The sequence below is a fragment of the Desmodus rotundus genome, chromosome 4, assembly GCF_022682495.2.
Source record: "Desmodus rotundus isolate HL8 chromosome 4, HLdesRot8A.1, whole genome shotgun sequence".
Lineage (NCBI taxonomy): Eukaryota > Metazoa > Chordata > Mammalia > Chiroptera > Phyllostomidae > Desmodus > Desmodus rotundus.
In genome coordinates, this window is record NC_071390.1 from 39787896 (window position 1) to 39804874 (window position 16979).

Below are 16979 nucleotides of genomic sequence, written 5' to 3' on the forward strand. Positions count from 1 at the left end.
GTTTAAGATGTCAAGGAATTTAATGTACTGTTTGGACAACTGGTTAGAGAAAAGCATTCTGGGATAAAGGGTCTTTAATTATATTAACTCTAAAATTGTTTCCTTTCCCTAGAATGTGTCCATATTTAACAAATTCACTTAAAACTGAATATTTTTGAAAAACTAGACTGAACCATCTTAGGTCTTTGGAGTAAATTTTCATTCAAAACATTGCAGCAGGAATCTATTATATACACAGATTTTTAATCTAATTAAAAATACTAAATATAAAAATTAAAACATACACAAAAAGCTCTATTGTAAACTATTATTCCTAAAACTGACAAGAAATTCTAGAGATATGTTGGATCCTAAATCAAGTGCTCTTATTCCTTCCAATTTCTAAGAACTGCAAAATCACTTAATTCCTGAAACACAAATGGTTAAAACGTCAAGTGAATCACTTTACCTGTAGAAAATACAGCATCCCTTTTGGGTCATATTTACCTATACTAGCAGAGCAATATAAGCAGCTAACTAACAAAGATAATCATACGATTCACCAAAACAAGTAAGAGTAGCTCTTGCACCTTTATTTTTAATAAAATGATAACATTATCAGAAGCCGAAACAGTTTAAAAATGTTAAAACCCCCCACAAACCTATGAAATGTTAATATTCTTTCAATTATTACAATTTTTAATAAACATGCTGTGGAGTATTAGGCCACCTAGCACAAGAGGTTATTTTTAAAGTAATTTCTACATAATGATTTCACTTCTCTAAATCAAATCCAAGCTGATACTTCCAGAGTGCTTGCTATGGACTTGCCTAGTCTGATTGCCACTAAAAGAAATAAATTATAGTTAAGGCATATAGTAAGCTACTTGGCATTTACAATTAAAAACAAAACAAAACCCAAGGAAAAAGCTGTTAACACCTCAACTATTAACCTGGGATTTGCTATGAATTTTTGGCTACATGGAAAGAGCAATAGCTAAGAGGACAAAAATGAAGCCATTTAATGAAATAAGAAAAACAATGTGAAAAGACCATAACACATGTATGTAGACGTTAAAATAGGAAGTAATATTTAACTGAGAACACTATCTCATTTTCGTAGATTTAACAGAAAAGGCAAAAAATTAATTTCCTAAGTATTACTACAAGCAATAAATCACTGCTCATTAACTCCAGAGCGTGTTCTTCCCATAGAAATGATGCCTCTCTATTACTGAAAAAGAGTAACTATTCTGAAATAAAGTAGGAGTACTGACTTTCGGCTTCATGTAAGAAAAAGTCAAACTAGTTCACTTACCCTTTCCTTCAATGAAATTACTATATTATTTCAAACATATAAAAGAAACCTATAAAATATATGGATTTAATTTATTCTAAAATCCAAATATACAAAAACAAACTTCTGTGAAATTTTTACTTCTACTCTTAAAAAAGATTAACTGATAGTATTTCACTAGAAATTTTTAAAAACATTTAGCTGACAACTTTCAACGAATTTCTTCACGATTTAAATCTAAAAGACTACTACTACTAGAAAACGCTTTTCCAATTAAATGTATTTGTATTTTAATTGCAACAATTAGGACCTAAAATTTAGAATCTTAACTATTCAATTAATGAGGATCTAAATGAATATGCTCACTTAAAAAGAAAATGAACTACTGATATGTATGTATGCAATAAACACTAATCTCATTTAATTCCATTAATTCACTCAATTCTTAACTTTTAGAGCTAGAGACAAAGATAATTTATACTAATACCTAACCAGTTACTTTCTAACGACGAATGTTATTTAAATGGCAGGGACTTTATTTTTGCTCACTTGTGCATTCCCACTGACAGAATGCTGCATGGCTCATAATAAATTCCCAGTATATATTGGTTGGTTGAATAAATGAATCATTTACCCTATAATCAAAATGTATTCAATGTACTGCACTGGGTTCCCTGCATACCTCCATGTTAGCTAGAATTAAGTATTTAAAAGAGTATCTGAATATCAGTGAAGGTTAATGAATAGTTAATTTTAAAAAGGAACCTAAAATTTCTTACCTGGTAGGGCTGAAAGGCACTATCTTCAGTTAAAAAATCCAGATGTTTATCTACAAGGAATTCTACCGCCGTGATAGAACTGGGTATACTTTTTTCAACCAAGGGTTTGAAAATCTGGTGAGAGAAAAACAAAAGTTCTAATGGTTACTTTCTGGGTTTTACCCTAAAAACATGAAGGGTATTTATAAATACAATGTATTACTGTCATTATTATGATCGTTTTATGGTACCAATTAATATGTTTTCATATTATAATCCAGGGTAATGCTTTTATCCATACAATAGAATTTGTGTTTATTAAAAAGGAGTAAAGTAGTATAAAAGAGGATGAAAAAATTCTAATATATTAAGCCCCAGTTTATTTTATAAGGGATATAATTAAATATACATGTGTATAAAAATGTCTGCTAAGATTAAAAAAGGAGAAATTGCTTCTGAAAAGTAAACCGGGTAGAAAATATTTACCCCAACTCTTTAAAAATTTTTTAAGTAGTAGAGTAGTTAAAAATTTACATGTGTAATTTTTTTCTTAGCTCACTCACATCAAGGATTTTTCAATGATCAGGATGCATCTGGTCTTTTAACTCCGCCCCATGTACTACCCACCCCCGCCCCTATCCCTACCCGAAGCACAAATAAAAATCCAGCAGCTTCAGTAAGAGCCAAATGGGGGAGGGGAGCAGGAAAAGAAGAGGGATGTAAGTAGTATTACACAAAACCCGTCTTTCAGTAAAATCTTTCCAGATCTCCACTACTTAGAAAAGGGGGTAGGAGGATCAGAATCCTTGTTCATTTGATTATTTTAAAGACTCATCTTTTACATGAAAATTTCACCATGCCTTGAGGTGGGGGAGGGAGTGAGAAAGGCTGGAGACGAAGAGGAAGGAAATAAAGGTATTATGCATGCATTTTGTTAAATGACTATCACCCTCACTTTCGAAATGGAAGCAGCCTGTATAGAAACCAAATGTCTTATATTCCTGATACTGTTCTGAAAGTAAAAAGTAAAACAAAACCCCACCATCTTACAAACAGTTCCTTTACTATAAAAAGAATCTTAAGTTTAAAAAATGGCATTAACCAACTCAATTTTTTAATTACTTGTATGAAATGAAGGAACTTGCTACAAGGTTAACTTACGTGAGCAAAGCAGACAGTAAAAATCCCCAGGAGATCCAAAAGCCAGTGTTTCCCCCTTCTCTTATTATGTCTTAAATCGAACGTCTTGCTAATTGCAATAAACACTCTGAGGAAAAACTTTTTAAAATCGTAAGTTCAGAGTGGCTTTTAAGGAGTTAATTTCTGTATTTATGAAATTCCTTTAAAAAGCTTTCGATTCGATTTATTGAGGAGCCTAACAAATACGTAAGCTAAAACCAAGAGAATATGTATCTAAAAGCATGCCTTATTTCTACACTATTCACACCGTCAACTTACAAGTAATATCCTTTTTCCTAAATTAAAACATGAAATAATTCTTACATTCCCACTTGAAAGTTCAGTATTGATGCTTAAAAAATCGAATCACACGAAGATCCTTCCCTCTCCTGTCCTGGTGGCTAACCTTTTAAGTAATTGTTCTTACACATGCATCAAGTCTTTTTATTTAGGTTAGAAATTCCACTTTCAAAACAGGTAGTCCCCCATTATGTAGTTACTACTGTTGCCATTTAACGTTTTCATTTACCAAGCCTAAATTCCTAAAATTAACATTTCATAAAGTCCTATTCATAATTTTTCCTCAGAAGTGACTCAGGTTTTTAAGTAACTCAAGAGCCCTTATTTTATTTAGACTCTAAAATGTCTACCAGTTTGTGACTGATTGACATGAAATACGTACCGTTTTCATATTTTAACTGTTTAGTTTTTAGTCAACTAGAAAACACTGGAACCTTCTGCAGAACTTTTAATCTTTGAACTTTATCAAATGCTCTATTTCTTTTCAAATAGTACCATGTCAGGTCAACTCAAGAAGGTTAACAAAAAGGTCCACAAAAGGTATTATCTAAGTGACTAAAAGATACAATTCAATTAAGAAGCATTTGAAAAAAAAGTAAACTTCTCCTTCTGAGTGCCTCTTTCTTACGCAAATAATACAGGTGTTTTGCATTTCCTATGAGACCTAGTCATTTTATAATATGAAAAACATTCTTGTATAGAGAATCTCTCAGAACTCTGCTTTTTAAGGTAGGTCAAGAGTTCTTAGGATAAATTTGAACAGGTCGACTTGTAATTTAAGTCACTGAGTTACAAAAAAAATAAAGTTTAGTTTCTAGGCCAAAATTAAAACAGATTTCTCATTATAAGGTAGAACACAGCTACCAGAAAGGTTAAAAGACCAGTTTTATAATGTTCTATTACCGATACAAGAATACTTAACAATCATGTAGCTATGGAGGTCAAAAGTATGCCATGGTTCTTAAATAGAAAATAAGGCCACGACTTGCAAATTTTAAATGTGCAATTATATTTAAACTACAAATATGTTCCCACCAAGGTCACTCAATGTTTTCATAGTACTTGCTAGATATACTTCAATACAGATTAAATGGGAAACCCTTAAATTGTATGACTGGTTCCTACTTTATGAGAAAATTGCAATTTCTCAAACATTCTAAAAACATTAGCTTAAAAAATGAAACAAATGTTTAAAAGCAATTGCATGCTACAGCCTTTATGAGTCTGTACTAAATATTTCAATGGTATAGGTGACTGGAATGTAAAGAAACTAGAACTCATGCATAACTAAGAACTGAAGACTGTAAAGATGTATCATTTTATGAGGAACTTCCATAGCCCAAGGGGAAGCAATGAGTTACCATCTGATGAAAGTCACAGTAGAATATGACCTTTAAAAAAAAAACCAAACCCCTGCATTTCCAATCGATAAAAGCCTTTGAAAATCGAAATTGAAATTATTAAATTAATAATTACTTAATAATATTCATGGTTGAAACAATACTTTTTCAATTTTATCACTGAGTTAAAGAGTTCTTTTAAGGTCCTCTGTCGGCGTTAACCATATTTTAAAAATAGTCTACAGCCAAAATAAATAACTTAGTTGAGAGCCTGCATTTTTGCTAGGGCCTACCACGCTATAGGAAGAATGCTTAGAACAACTGTATCCTGTTTGGGGCTCCATGCTACACCACATTCCATTTACATGAGGAAGAGGCAAACAGATGAGCCCTCCTCAAAAAAACATTTTTAAAATAAATCAGCTATAGCTCTTCATCATAACTCAGCTGCTCAAACAAACCATGTTAAAGCTCACCACTTAACATTTAACTGGGAAATCATGGAGTTTCTGTCTGCAGTCTGAGTTTCTAACAATCTCCGGTTAACATTTAACAATTTCTTTTCCAAGTAAAAAACGCGAGCTCATTAACTACAAAAATCTGGTATAAATCCCACTAAAGGAAAATCTTGAAGCAGAAAACAATCTAAGTAACATTTTAGAAGTCAAAGAAAAAAAAAAAAAAAGCAGAACTGGAGTGACTTGAAAGAACAAAGTCCAAATTCCCACCCAAGCAGGTCTATTGAAAAACACGATACTGTTAGCAAACAAGTTGGGGGTGGGGATGAGTATACACCACACAAAAAAACCCTTAGAAAACACCCCCCATTTACTTAAAACATTGTATTCTAAAAACTCTAATCTGAAATATTTTCCTGTAAATAATTATACTTTAGTTCTTAAAATAACCTTCTTACAGTGTTATGAAATTACCCATACAATAAACCTCTTTCTTAAACAAATGAAATAGTTGAAAATTCTTACAACTAACACTAAGACTAGATCTATAAAAGGCAGTGACCTTAATTCCTAAGACTGAGAAGCAAAACCAAATGTAAATTAAGACAAAAGAAAAAGGAAGCAGAAAAATACAAACCGTACTTTGTTCTTGTGAATTTTAAAGTATCTTTAAATCTCAGAAATCCACGACCCGGCTTTAAAGGTCAAGAAGTATAGCTGACATTTCCATTTTGTTCTTGAGCAGTATTTTTAATCTATCTTAAATACTATTTAAGTCTTCAAAAATCACAGGCAAATGGCTCTCAAACCAAGCATTTCTGAGATCACTTGCAGCGTCGTCATTGTATAGGAAGAAAAGCCAAGACCACAAAACGAAGCAGAGGCTGTAACCTAACAAGTCTCCGACGAGCAAATGACGATTTTCTGTCTGCTCTGGCTCAGCCCTGGCAGTGATGAGGATTACAACTCGCTCTTTGTCATCAGCAGTGTGGTGTTAAAGACCAAGAAATCCTGCAGCTGAAGCACTACTGCATCCTCCGATCTGGGTCAGGATAATTTCTCTTGAGGTCGCTTACATAACCAGTAAGATACTCCAAATAGAGAGAACAGCCATCCATCAGCTAGAGAAAGCCTTTCCCACTGTACTCTGCGTGGAAACAAACTGCAGTAGCTTCCAACAGTGCAGACACCCAAATGAGAACGACTACTTGGCTTAGGGCACACTGAGAGAAGGGAAGAGGCGGTGCTCTGTAAACTGTAACTAATCCCCGTCACAGGTGCTGATGGAGTCACTTCCAGCACGAGTCACATTACTGGTGATTACTCATTTGGCTGCGGCCATAGAGACTGGCTCATAATTTTAACAACAGACAAAGACAGACTAGTGGCTAGACTGAAAGCTCAAGTTTACTGTCTCCTTAATAAAGCAAATGCAAATATAAAGTTTTTGCTTCCCAGATTTAATTAACAAGGTGAGAAAGTGCAGAAAAACAAGTACTACATAAATATCTCTCAAGTTGGCAAAAATGAAACATAACTTTAAATCATTAAAAATACTTTCAGTGTTTTCAAGTAAAGGATTTATTTTTAGTATAATCACGTCTCCTTAAAAATATACTGATATAAACAACTTCAGGAAAAAAATCATTTTGGGGAGCAACAGTCTAAGTGAAATCAAATGGTAGAACCAACAATCTCAGAGGCACTTAACTAAAAAGGAGAACAAACTGATAATAATTTGGGTAGATTTTAAAAAATACTGAAACATTTTCATTCTTTTAAAAAACAATTTAATATAACTTGCAGTTATAAAAGCCTACAATTTGAAAGCATAAAATATATATTTCTGATGGGTCATCTAAAATGTGCTCTTAACTTCTTTCTAAACTGGAGTTATACTGCTCAGTATGGCAGCCACCAGCCCCACATGGCTCCTGAGCACTGGCAATGTGATTAATCTAAAAGAAGATGCTTGCTGTATGTGCAATACATACGCTAAATATGAAAAAAAAGTCAGATACTTGCAAGTTCAAGAAAGCATTTATTTTTTAATAATGTATGTGAATGGTCTGATAAATTTGGCCCAATGTAGGTATATCAATTTCAATAACGCTAAAAATTTGCATTGATTTTTTTTATACTACACAGGCAACCAATTCATCAAGTCATGTTAAGAGAAAAACTTCTAGCTACCAGCCCTGTCAGTTTCATTTTAAACAAAAACATCATCATGTTAACTACTGAAAAGAAGGTATTTTCAATTTAGTATACCCATATATTGAACTTGGACTTATAAAAATCTAGATCAGTACTTTTTTTGTTATACAAATGGAAGGTATGGGTAATTATTATTCTAAGAATGTTAGTAATATATAGCTCTAAAATTCTGATGGTGTATTTCTACTCTGATTTTGTATTCTAAGATACAGAATTTCAGAACAAAGTGTTTTTTAAAATGAGTCAAGTAAATACTAAATCATACACAACAACCAAAGAAGTCATTCATAATTAAATCACTTAAGACCTGACTATAAAATATATACAGAAAGAAAAGAATTTGCGATGTCATATAAGTTACCAAAATAACAACAGGATAAATACAGTAGTCTTAATTCTGAGTGCCAAACAACAAAAAAGCATAAAATGATGCAGATTATTATGTTATAAACTATCAAATTTAAAACACATTATACAACATTTCTACTATTTACTGTATTTTAGACGTGAGTTCAAGGTTTCTTAGCATTCATCTTACAATCTCACATAAATTCAGGTTTGATTATATATAAATTTAAAAACAGCTGTCTTGTTTCCTCAAGTACTATCAGTTCCCTACAGAATCAAATAGCACATAGAACTACAGTTAGCCAGCAATAACTGCCATAATATTTATATATTCATAATGACTTACAATGCAATAATTTTTATAAGATCAAAATAAACATCAATACAGAAAACAGTTATTTTAATTTCATACTACATCAGGGCTGGATTAAAATGAGACGCTTCTCCACAACTATAAAGAAATAACACAATTCTTAATGCAAATGAATGTGTACAAAGGTGCAACTACTTGAAAACCACAAATATCATTTTAATATTTAATTTGACATATTCTTATAAACATGTAATTGTGATTTTGTACTTGTACTCTGGTAAATTTCTAACACAAACAAAAATAGTGAACTAACAATATACAGAACCCACTTTGTAGTAAGCATGAAGTTGCTCAGCTTTTACATCAAGTCTCTTAATTATCTACTGTTCTCACAATTCATTAACTGTGATAGATAACACCCTTCAAACAATAAAAAGCACCAATTTGAGGAGCATTTCATTTCAGTCCTTTAAACTGGTTGTCTTTATGGCTTACATGTACCTTCCTTAATGAATTAAGGAAGAAAGTTGAAGAGTTACTGTTAACTTTTCTTTTTTCTTCTTTAGTTGGGGGAGGGGGAACGGAAGGTCTTTTCTGGCAGCTAAACCAGGCTAGAGGAAGAGGAAACTACTCTAGTTACGGCCCAGAAATACACATCTCTGACTTCCTTCCTTTTTAGCTGGTTTCTAGGTTACAAGCTGAATAATCAACAGAGGTGAGAAAGTAAACAGAGGCTAAAAGGAAGGCAACATTGTATGACTATCTGAAGAAAATCTGTTTCTTCCAATAATGTAAGAACCTTTTAAGTGCAATTAAGAGTTAAAATAAATGAGCATTTTGGTTTCACTTATCAGGGACTATAGAAGAAATAAATTCCTCATCTTTATAGGTATAGTAGCCTAAACAAACAAGTGTATTTTTCCAAACATATAGACTTTACCAAAAACCTCTAATTTCAGTGGCCTAGGATTGTAAATATTAATTCATTCATTCATTCGACAGAGGGAAAGGTAGGAGAAAAATATGGATGTGAGAAACATTGATCCGCTGATCTGCTGCCCCCTGTACGTGACCCAGACAGGGGGATGAACCCGAAAGGTAAGCATGTGCCCTGACCAGGAATTGAACCTGCCACCTTTCAGTTTTCAGGATGACTCACTGAGCCACTCTAGCCAGGGCAATTGCAAATATTTTTTTTTAGATGTAAGGGTAGAAAAGAAGATGAACAATAGTAGTTAAGGGAGTTCAATTTGATACTGTCTCATAGGAAGGCTAACTAGATTCAAGGAAAATATTTTTCAGTATGCCCTACTGTACTAGAAATCTATGAAAATATGTAATGAAACATGTACCTCTTGAATTATGGTAATATCCAAAGGAATAATTCTTCACATTAATGAATCCAAAAAGATATTCCAGGTACTGCCAAGATTGTGTAGCACAGTTTCTTATCTTCTATACACTATACATTTTACAAAGGTTTTCACGTGACATAAATCTAATTTTACTGACTTTTAAAACTCTCTACCTCCCTAAAGCACGTAGCACAATCATTCAACCAATATGTATGGGATGCCTTTTATGTGGCAAAGCAATATTCTTGACCCTGGGGACACCAATGTGAAAAAGACAACCAAATTCCTACTCTAGAACACTTTGCAGACTTTTAGAAGGAAACGGACATTTACAGAAAAATCTCAGAAATAAAATATTACAACTCTGTTAGGAACTCAATTAATAGCTGGAGAACTAGAATTCCTTTTCTTTCTCCACTGTATCCTTGATAGCTGTCACAGTCATCAGAGAAGGGAAGTTTAAAAGAATGTCCATTTTTTAACTTTGCAGATATCATCTCATTGATTTTAATAACATAGAGTTTAGCCAAAAAAAATCATTGCTGAAAATACTAAAGCAATGTAATATTCTATGCAAATAGTCTGTATTTTTTAGTAAGCATTATGGCTGAGTTCAGTGCCCTTCTCGTCCTAGACTTTCTGAACACTAATGCAGCGTGTTTCTAACTTGAACAGTTGCCTGAATTTGTCATTTCTATGACTTCACTTTCACAATCTCTCTGATTAGTCTTCTTTCCTCCCAATATCACTAGGTTCACTTACTTTTCTTTATAACTTTCCAGGTGTGTGCTATTGAGATAACCATTTTTTTCAGTGCACAAATAAATTAATAATTAAAAACTATATTTTAGACCCTAAATTTAAATTCTTCTAACCTGTATTATACTGTTACTAGGACATAGTCATATTTATATCCTGTCACCGCATAAAACCAAATATGACTAGAATTAAATGCTTAACCTACTGATGTAAGTTATTCACTTCTTCCAAAAATCACTAGAAGTACTATTACTTCAGAAGTAGATACCTCGAAATTCATTAATATAGTAATCATGCTTGATGATTTACTTTCCCTTGTTCATATGCAGTATATCCTGAATATTTGATTATTTCCTATAACCCTCTTTTAACAATATGTAATTTCTCTATAAATTACTCTATAAATTTCATATGACTTTGATAAAATGTCCAAAAAAGATTTTGGAACTAGATAAATCAATTTTATTTATTATTTGTTTTACTTTTTTGAAATATATTTTATTGATTATGCTATTACAGTTGTCCCATTTTTTCTCTCCCCTTTACTCCCCCCCACCCAGCACCCCCCCCCAAACATCCCCCCCTAGCTTGGTTTATGTCCATGGGTCGTACATATAAGTTCTTTAGCTTCTCCATTTCCTACTGGTTCCTAACCTCCCCCAGTCCATTCTGTACACACCAATTATGCTTCTTATTCCCTGAACCTTGTTCCCCCTTTCTCCCCCTCTCCTACCTCACCAATAACCCTCCATGGGATCTCCATTTTTGTGATTCTGTTCCTGTTCTAGTTGCTTGATTAGTTTGTTTTACATTTAATTTTAGGTTCAGTTGTTGATATTTTGTGTTTCTTGTCATTTTAACTGTTCACATAGTTTTAATCTTCTTTTTCTAAGTTATTTATTATATGAAATATTACAGGACATTTCATATAATAAGGGCTTGGTGATGATTAATTCTTTTAACTTGATGTTATCTGGGAAGCACTTTATCTGCCCTTTCATTATGAATGATAGCTTTGCTGGATAGAGTAATCTTGGATGTAAGTCGTTGCTTTTCATTACTTCAAATACTTCTTAACAGCCCCTTCTTGCCTGCTAGGTTTCTTTTGAGAAATCAGCTGACAGTCTTATGGGAACTCCTTTGTAGGTAACTGTCTCCTTTTGTCTTGCTGCTTTTAAGATTCTCTCCTTATCTTTAATCTTGGGTAATATAATTTTGATGTGCCTAGGTGTGTGCTTCCTTGGGTCCAACTTTTTTGGGTCTCTCTAAGGTTCCTGGAAGTCTATTTCCTTCACAAGACTGGGGAAATGTTCCTTCATTATTTGTTCAAATAAGTTTTCACTTTTTTCAATTTCTTGCTCTTTCTCTTCTTCTTCTGGCACCCCTATGATTTGGATGTTGGAATGTTTAAAGTTGTCCCAGAGATTCCTAAGCCTCTCCTCATTTTATTGAATTCTTGTTTCTTCATTCTCTTCCGGTTGAACATTTATTTCTACCTTCTGTTCCAAATTGTCGATTTGAGTCCTGGTTTCCTTCCTTTCACTGTTGGTTCCCTGCATACTTTTTAAAATTTCATTTTGCATAGCCTTCATTCTACCTCTATTTTGTGTCCGTACTCAATCATTTCTGTGAGCATCCTGATTACCAGTGTTTTGAACTCTACATCTGATAGGGTGGCTCTCTCCTTGTCACTTAGTTCTTTTTCTGGTGTTTTGATCTGTTCTTTCATGTGGGCCATATTTCTTTGTCTTGGCATGCCTGTTACATTGTCAGGGGCGGAATCTTAGGTATTCACCAGGGCTGGGGCAACCCACTTTACAGCATTGTGGTGCTGTCTGTGGGGAAGGGGTCGAAGAGGGAACAATGCTGTGCTTGCTCAGCTCTCGCTCTGCTTTCAGTCACTTCCCCCACTACCCACAAGCAAATCGGGTACTTCTGGTGCTGATTATTGGGTAGGTAGGCTTCTGCATGTTCTACAACCCCATGGGTCTCTCCAACGAACTCTTCTGTGAGGCTGGGAGTTCCTTCTAACACCATTACCCCCACAGGTTTTTACAACCAGAGGTTTTGAGGCTCTAGTTTCCCATCCTGGAATCCTGTGTTATGTTGTCAGTTTCACTACCCAGTTGTTCCTCCCGGCTTATCCACATGGGAATGTGGACCACCCAGTCCACCAGCCGACACCTTGCCTAGCCGAATCTGTCGCCTTGCCTTGCAATCACTCCATCCCGGCTGCTTGTCTCCACCCCTACTACCAGTCTGGATGAATGTTTCTTCTCTAACTAGATGATTGTTGGACTTCCATACAGTTCAATTTTCTGGCAGTTCTGGTTATTTTTTGTTTTTAGATATTTTGTTGTCCTTCTTTTGGTTGTACTAGGAAGCATGGCCTGTCTACCTATGCCTTCATCATGGCCAGAAGTCCAATCAATTCTTTTTATGTATTTATATTTTTAAAAGAAATTTTTAAAAAGATTTTATTTATTTAGAGTGAGGGAAAAGGAGGCAGAAAGAGAGGGAGAAACACATGGATATGAGACAGAAACACTGACTGCTTGCCTCTGATATGCACTCCTATGAGGGACCAAAACCAGACACGTACTCTGACCAGGAATCAAACTGGCACCCTTTCACTTTGTGGAACAGCACCCAACCAACTGAGTCATACTGGTCAGAGCTAGAAAAATCAATTTGATAAAAAAAGCTAACATAGTTAGGAATGTTCTAGGAAAGGGAGGCGGGAGGGGGAAAAAGCCCAGTGATAGGGAACTAGCCCTAACAAACAGTACAACGTATTTCAAAGTTCCAATTACTACAAACATTGTGAATTTGAAGTATGAATTAACAGTCATCAATGAAAAGTTGATGTAGTGGAAGACAGAGAATATTTCCAAAGCAGAGAAGTAAAAAGAGAGGAGAAAATTAAAAAAAGAAAAACAGGCTGTTAATAACGGAACATTAGGAATCAGTAGTCTCACTTTTATAGATGAGTGTATGACCACTCAGAGATTGTGATTTTTGTCAAAATCTTTTGTTTTGGTAATAGATACAACTTGGAGTTCCTAATTCATAGCTGAGTGATTTTTACATTGTAAGATGGTGTGAAAGAACTATATTGGTTTCATGCTTGTTGGCATGAGGTGACGAAGTATAAAATGTCCTGCCATCTGCTGAATAAAACTTTAAACTTTGAACTTAAAATGGAGGAAAATGAAAGCAGTCTAGAAGAAACTGAAAAATCATATATGAAAGAAGAAAAGAGGTAGAACATAATGCATTTATATATTTTTAATATGCTTTAATGACAGTTACATCACTTTTCAGAAAGAAGAAATAAGCAGGATTAGGAAATCAATTCAAATAAAGGGGTTTTTTAAGCTATGTTCAGAAAAAGGTATGTTCAGAATAATTAATAAAAATAATAATACTTAGATGATAAAACACTGATAGTTAAAAGTAAAGTTTAATTCTTATTTTGTTAGTTATTGCTCTCAAATGTAAAGTGTAAACAAAAGATTATAAATAAAAACCATAAAGGACAGCCAGAGAATCCTTTTTGTTTTAAAAAACAGAATTAATTTTTCTTACAAATAACACAATTGCATTAAAGATAATTTGGAAAACAAAATAAATGAGTGAAAACGATCCCATAGTTTTCACCGAGAAGTCAGACAGTTAATCATGTAATTGCACTTTCAGCCTTTTTTTCCCCAAACTTATTTGTTATTAAGTTTCCAGATACATCCAACTTATAAGTTGCTGATTTTACTTAGTACTCCTTTTTCATGTTATTATATCGCCATCATTTTAAACAGCTTCCTAATAAATACTTAATCAACTAAATGTACATTAAGTTATATTATATATTTTCTTAGTGTTAAATATTTAAGGCCCTTTTCACTTTCCTAATGTTACAAAAAATAGTAAGAAAATCTCCATGCTTTTATTAAACTAAGATATTAATCAAGTTTACATGGTTTAAATAAGTTACATGTTAAGAGTATTAAATTGATATCAACTCAGAGCCATGACTAGTATTCTTTGAAAAAAAACCATGTCATTAACAAGATATTAGAGATAGGTGTCTATTAACATTTGTAAAGGAGAAAAGGGGCAAGTCACAAACTACATGCTAGTAAACTCGAGTTCCAACAAAATCTGAAATGGATGATTGGAATGATAGGAAAAAAAATCCCCACAAAAACCAGTGATTAATAAGGACCAAAAAGAGGGTAGGGAAAAGTGGGTTTACACTTGTTCGTATGGAAAATAATACAGTAATTAATAAATAATAATACAATAAATTCTGTGTTTCGTGTACTCACAACTGTAAACCTACTTTTGCTTCACCCTGTATATTTGTTGAGAGTAATTTGTCTTTTAATAAATATAAAGGTCACTTCGTGGACCCAAGATGGCAGTGGAGTAGGTGGAAGTTACACTCACTTTCTCCAAGGATCAAATCTGAATTACAACTAAATTGTAAAACTGACCTGAATAACCAAGTGGAACAGCTGGCCCTACAACTATGTGCAGCAGGTGAGAATCCAGAACAGTGTATTAGTTGCAAAGGTCCCCCCTTGAGAGTGGGATCTCAAACCCCACAGCCCAGACAACCAGGGCCAGCAAAAGGAGCCCAGATAATATCTGGCTATGAAAATCAGCAGGAATTCCATCCCCCAGTGTGAGTCCTGAGCCTCTTAGAAATGCAGGTGCCCTCTTAAAGAGCCAACACACAAAATCTCATTCACAGCTACTGACCCTGAGCACTGGCAGAGATGGTGATTCAGAGCAGAATGGGCTCATACAGGGAAAGACTGGGTTGGTTAGCTTCAGACAGAGGGCTAGAGGGACAGCTGCCAATGTCACTATATGCTGAGTTCCACACCACACTACACAGAGACTTCATCTTTCCAAGCATTCCCTCTTCATATACATGTTATCAGCCTGGCAAGATATACTAGCTCCACCCTCCCAACTGCCTGTGGTCCCACCCTGCAGCCAGCTGAAGCCAGCCTGGTTCTGCAGTACACTGTTTCTTGGAAAGCTACTGATGAGGTTTAGGCACTCATTGGATGTAAAACGCACAGGGAGATACTGAGTTCTGTGGTTGTGAAATGAAGGCCATTTTTCCCGACGAGACCCAATCAGCACCACCACTCCTGGCAGAGCTCTCCCTCTACACAAACAAATCTTCATTTGTTTTAGCCTGATGAACTCTACTGGCCTTCACCCTGACAATTCCCTGAGACTCCAGCCCACTGCAAAGGTCTGCAGGCCCAGAAAGGTGACAACTGGTTTTGCTATATCCTGAGACTACTGCCGAGTGGCTTCAGACTCAGCATTGATGCTGAGTTTGATTCTGTATTTATCTGGTGACCACCACTGTCCCTACTTCAAAACACTCACATACTGTCAGAGGCTCATTCAGCGACTGAGTCTAACAAGCAGCTGACAAGTGAAGGCACATCATGGAATGCCTTGGGCCTTTTGCTGACCTGTCCTTTGCTTGGTACTGGTGGAAGCTGGACTCGTCACACAGCCTGACCCTTCTATTAGCGCACCCATGCCCAGCACAGGCAGCTATCAATTATGGACGACTTCGTAGCTCCTACCTAAAAGGTAGCCACGGGCTGATCACAGGCAACGTCTGGAAGTGACATGTACCAGAGACCCACCAAAGAGGCCCCAAAACCAAACACCTGGTAGCAAGCTTTAGACCACATCAGACCATGACCCAAATAGCTCCACAGGTGACAAACCCAAAAAGAGATCTCTGTAGGCACCAGAACCTGCTGGGGTGAATTCTGATTCATGGGGTCAGCCCACAGACAGCAGTTCATACACTGTGGTCTCGGTAAATCCTCACAGTCAGCCAGCCTGAGGGACAACCCCACCCATGGAAAAGCCAACAGCATTTCCGACTCAAATACAACAGTAGAGCTCACATAACCCATATAAGGGACATTCCTGGAGCATCTAGCTCAAGTGGTTGGTACCTTCATCATAACAAGCCTGCTCATGCATCACGTCTTGTGAAGGGTTTTTTGGTGAAATATCAAATCACCCAGGTGACTCAGCCCCTGTAGAGCCCACATTTGGTGACCTAAGATTTCTGGCATTTCCGAACTAAAATCACACTTGAAAGGGAAGAGATTTCAGACTGTTGATGAGATTCAGGAAAATATTATGGGGCAGCTGATGGTGATTGGGAGAACTGTGTGAGATCCCAAGGTGCCTACTTTGAAGGGGAATGAGGCATCATTGTCCTATATAAAATGTTTCTTGTATTTTCTACAAGGAATGTCTTACTTTTCATGTTACTTGGCTGGATACCTTCTGGACAAACCTCATATGCCCTTCATGTTTGTACGTGACTGTTTTTCTGGTACTTTTTGTTCAGAAACTAATTTTAAAATGTTTTCTAATTTTTTTTACTCATTTTACTGTTTGTACTTTGCAAAGCTGAATAGACTATCTATTTCTTTACTGGTTTTGTTCCTTTCCGTCTGGCAAACATCTGTTTCTTGTGCAGCACAAGTAAACAAGGCTCTGCAATTATTTCCCCATTACCTCCTTGTTGTCAAAAACTCTGATGTTGTCAGCAACAATCTGGAAGCTGAATCTTTCAACTAACAAGGGGGACTCACAATTTTCCCTTAAGTGTGACACACTA

General features: G+C 35.2%; 1 protein-coding gene across 5 annotated transcripts in view; it reads right to left on the minus strand.

The window, feature by feature from the left end:
* Positions 1 to 16979, minus strand: part of JMJD1C (jumonji domain containing 1C) — a 249118-nt gene that overhangs the window by 82071 nt on the left and 150068 nt on the right. For 3 of the 5 annotated variants that reach the window (XM_071221226.1, XM_045195976.2, XM_045195975.2), the window contains exons 1-2: positions 5954 to 6524; positions 2056 to 2169 (exon numbers count right to left, since the gene is read on the minus strand). Coding sequence is in view for 2 of the 5 variants with exons in the window: in XM_024561194.4 (XP_024416962.2) it covers positions 2056 to 2169 (114 nt within the window). In the remaining 3 variants the exon portion in view is untranslated. Of the gene's footprint in view, positions 1 to 2055; positions 2170 to 5953; positions 6525 to 16979 lie in introns of those variants that run through there. The other 2 variants (XM_024561194.4, XM_045195974.3) reach the window with 1 other exon arrangement.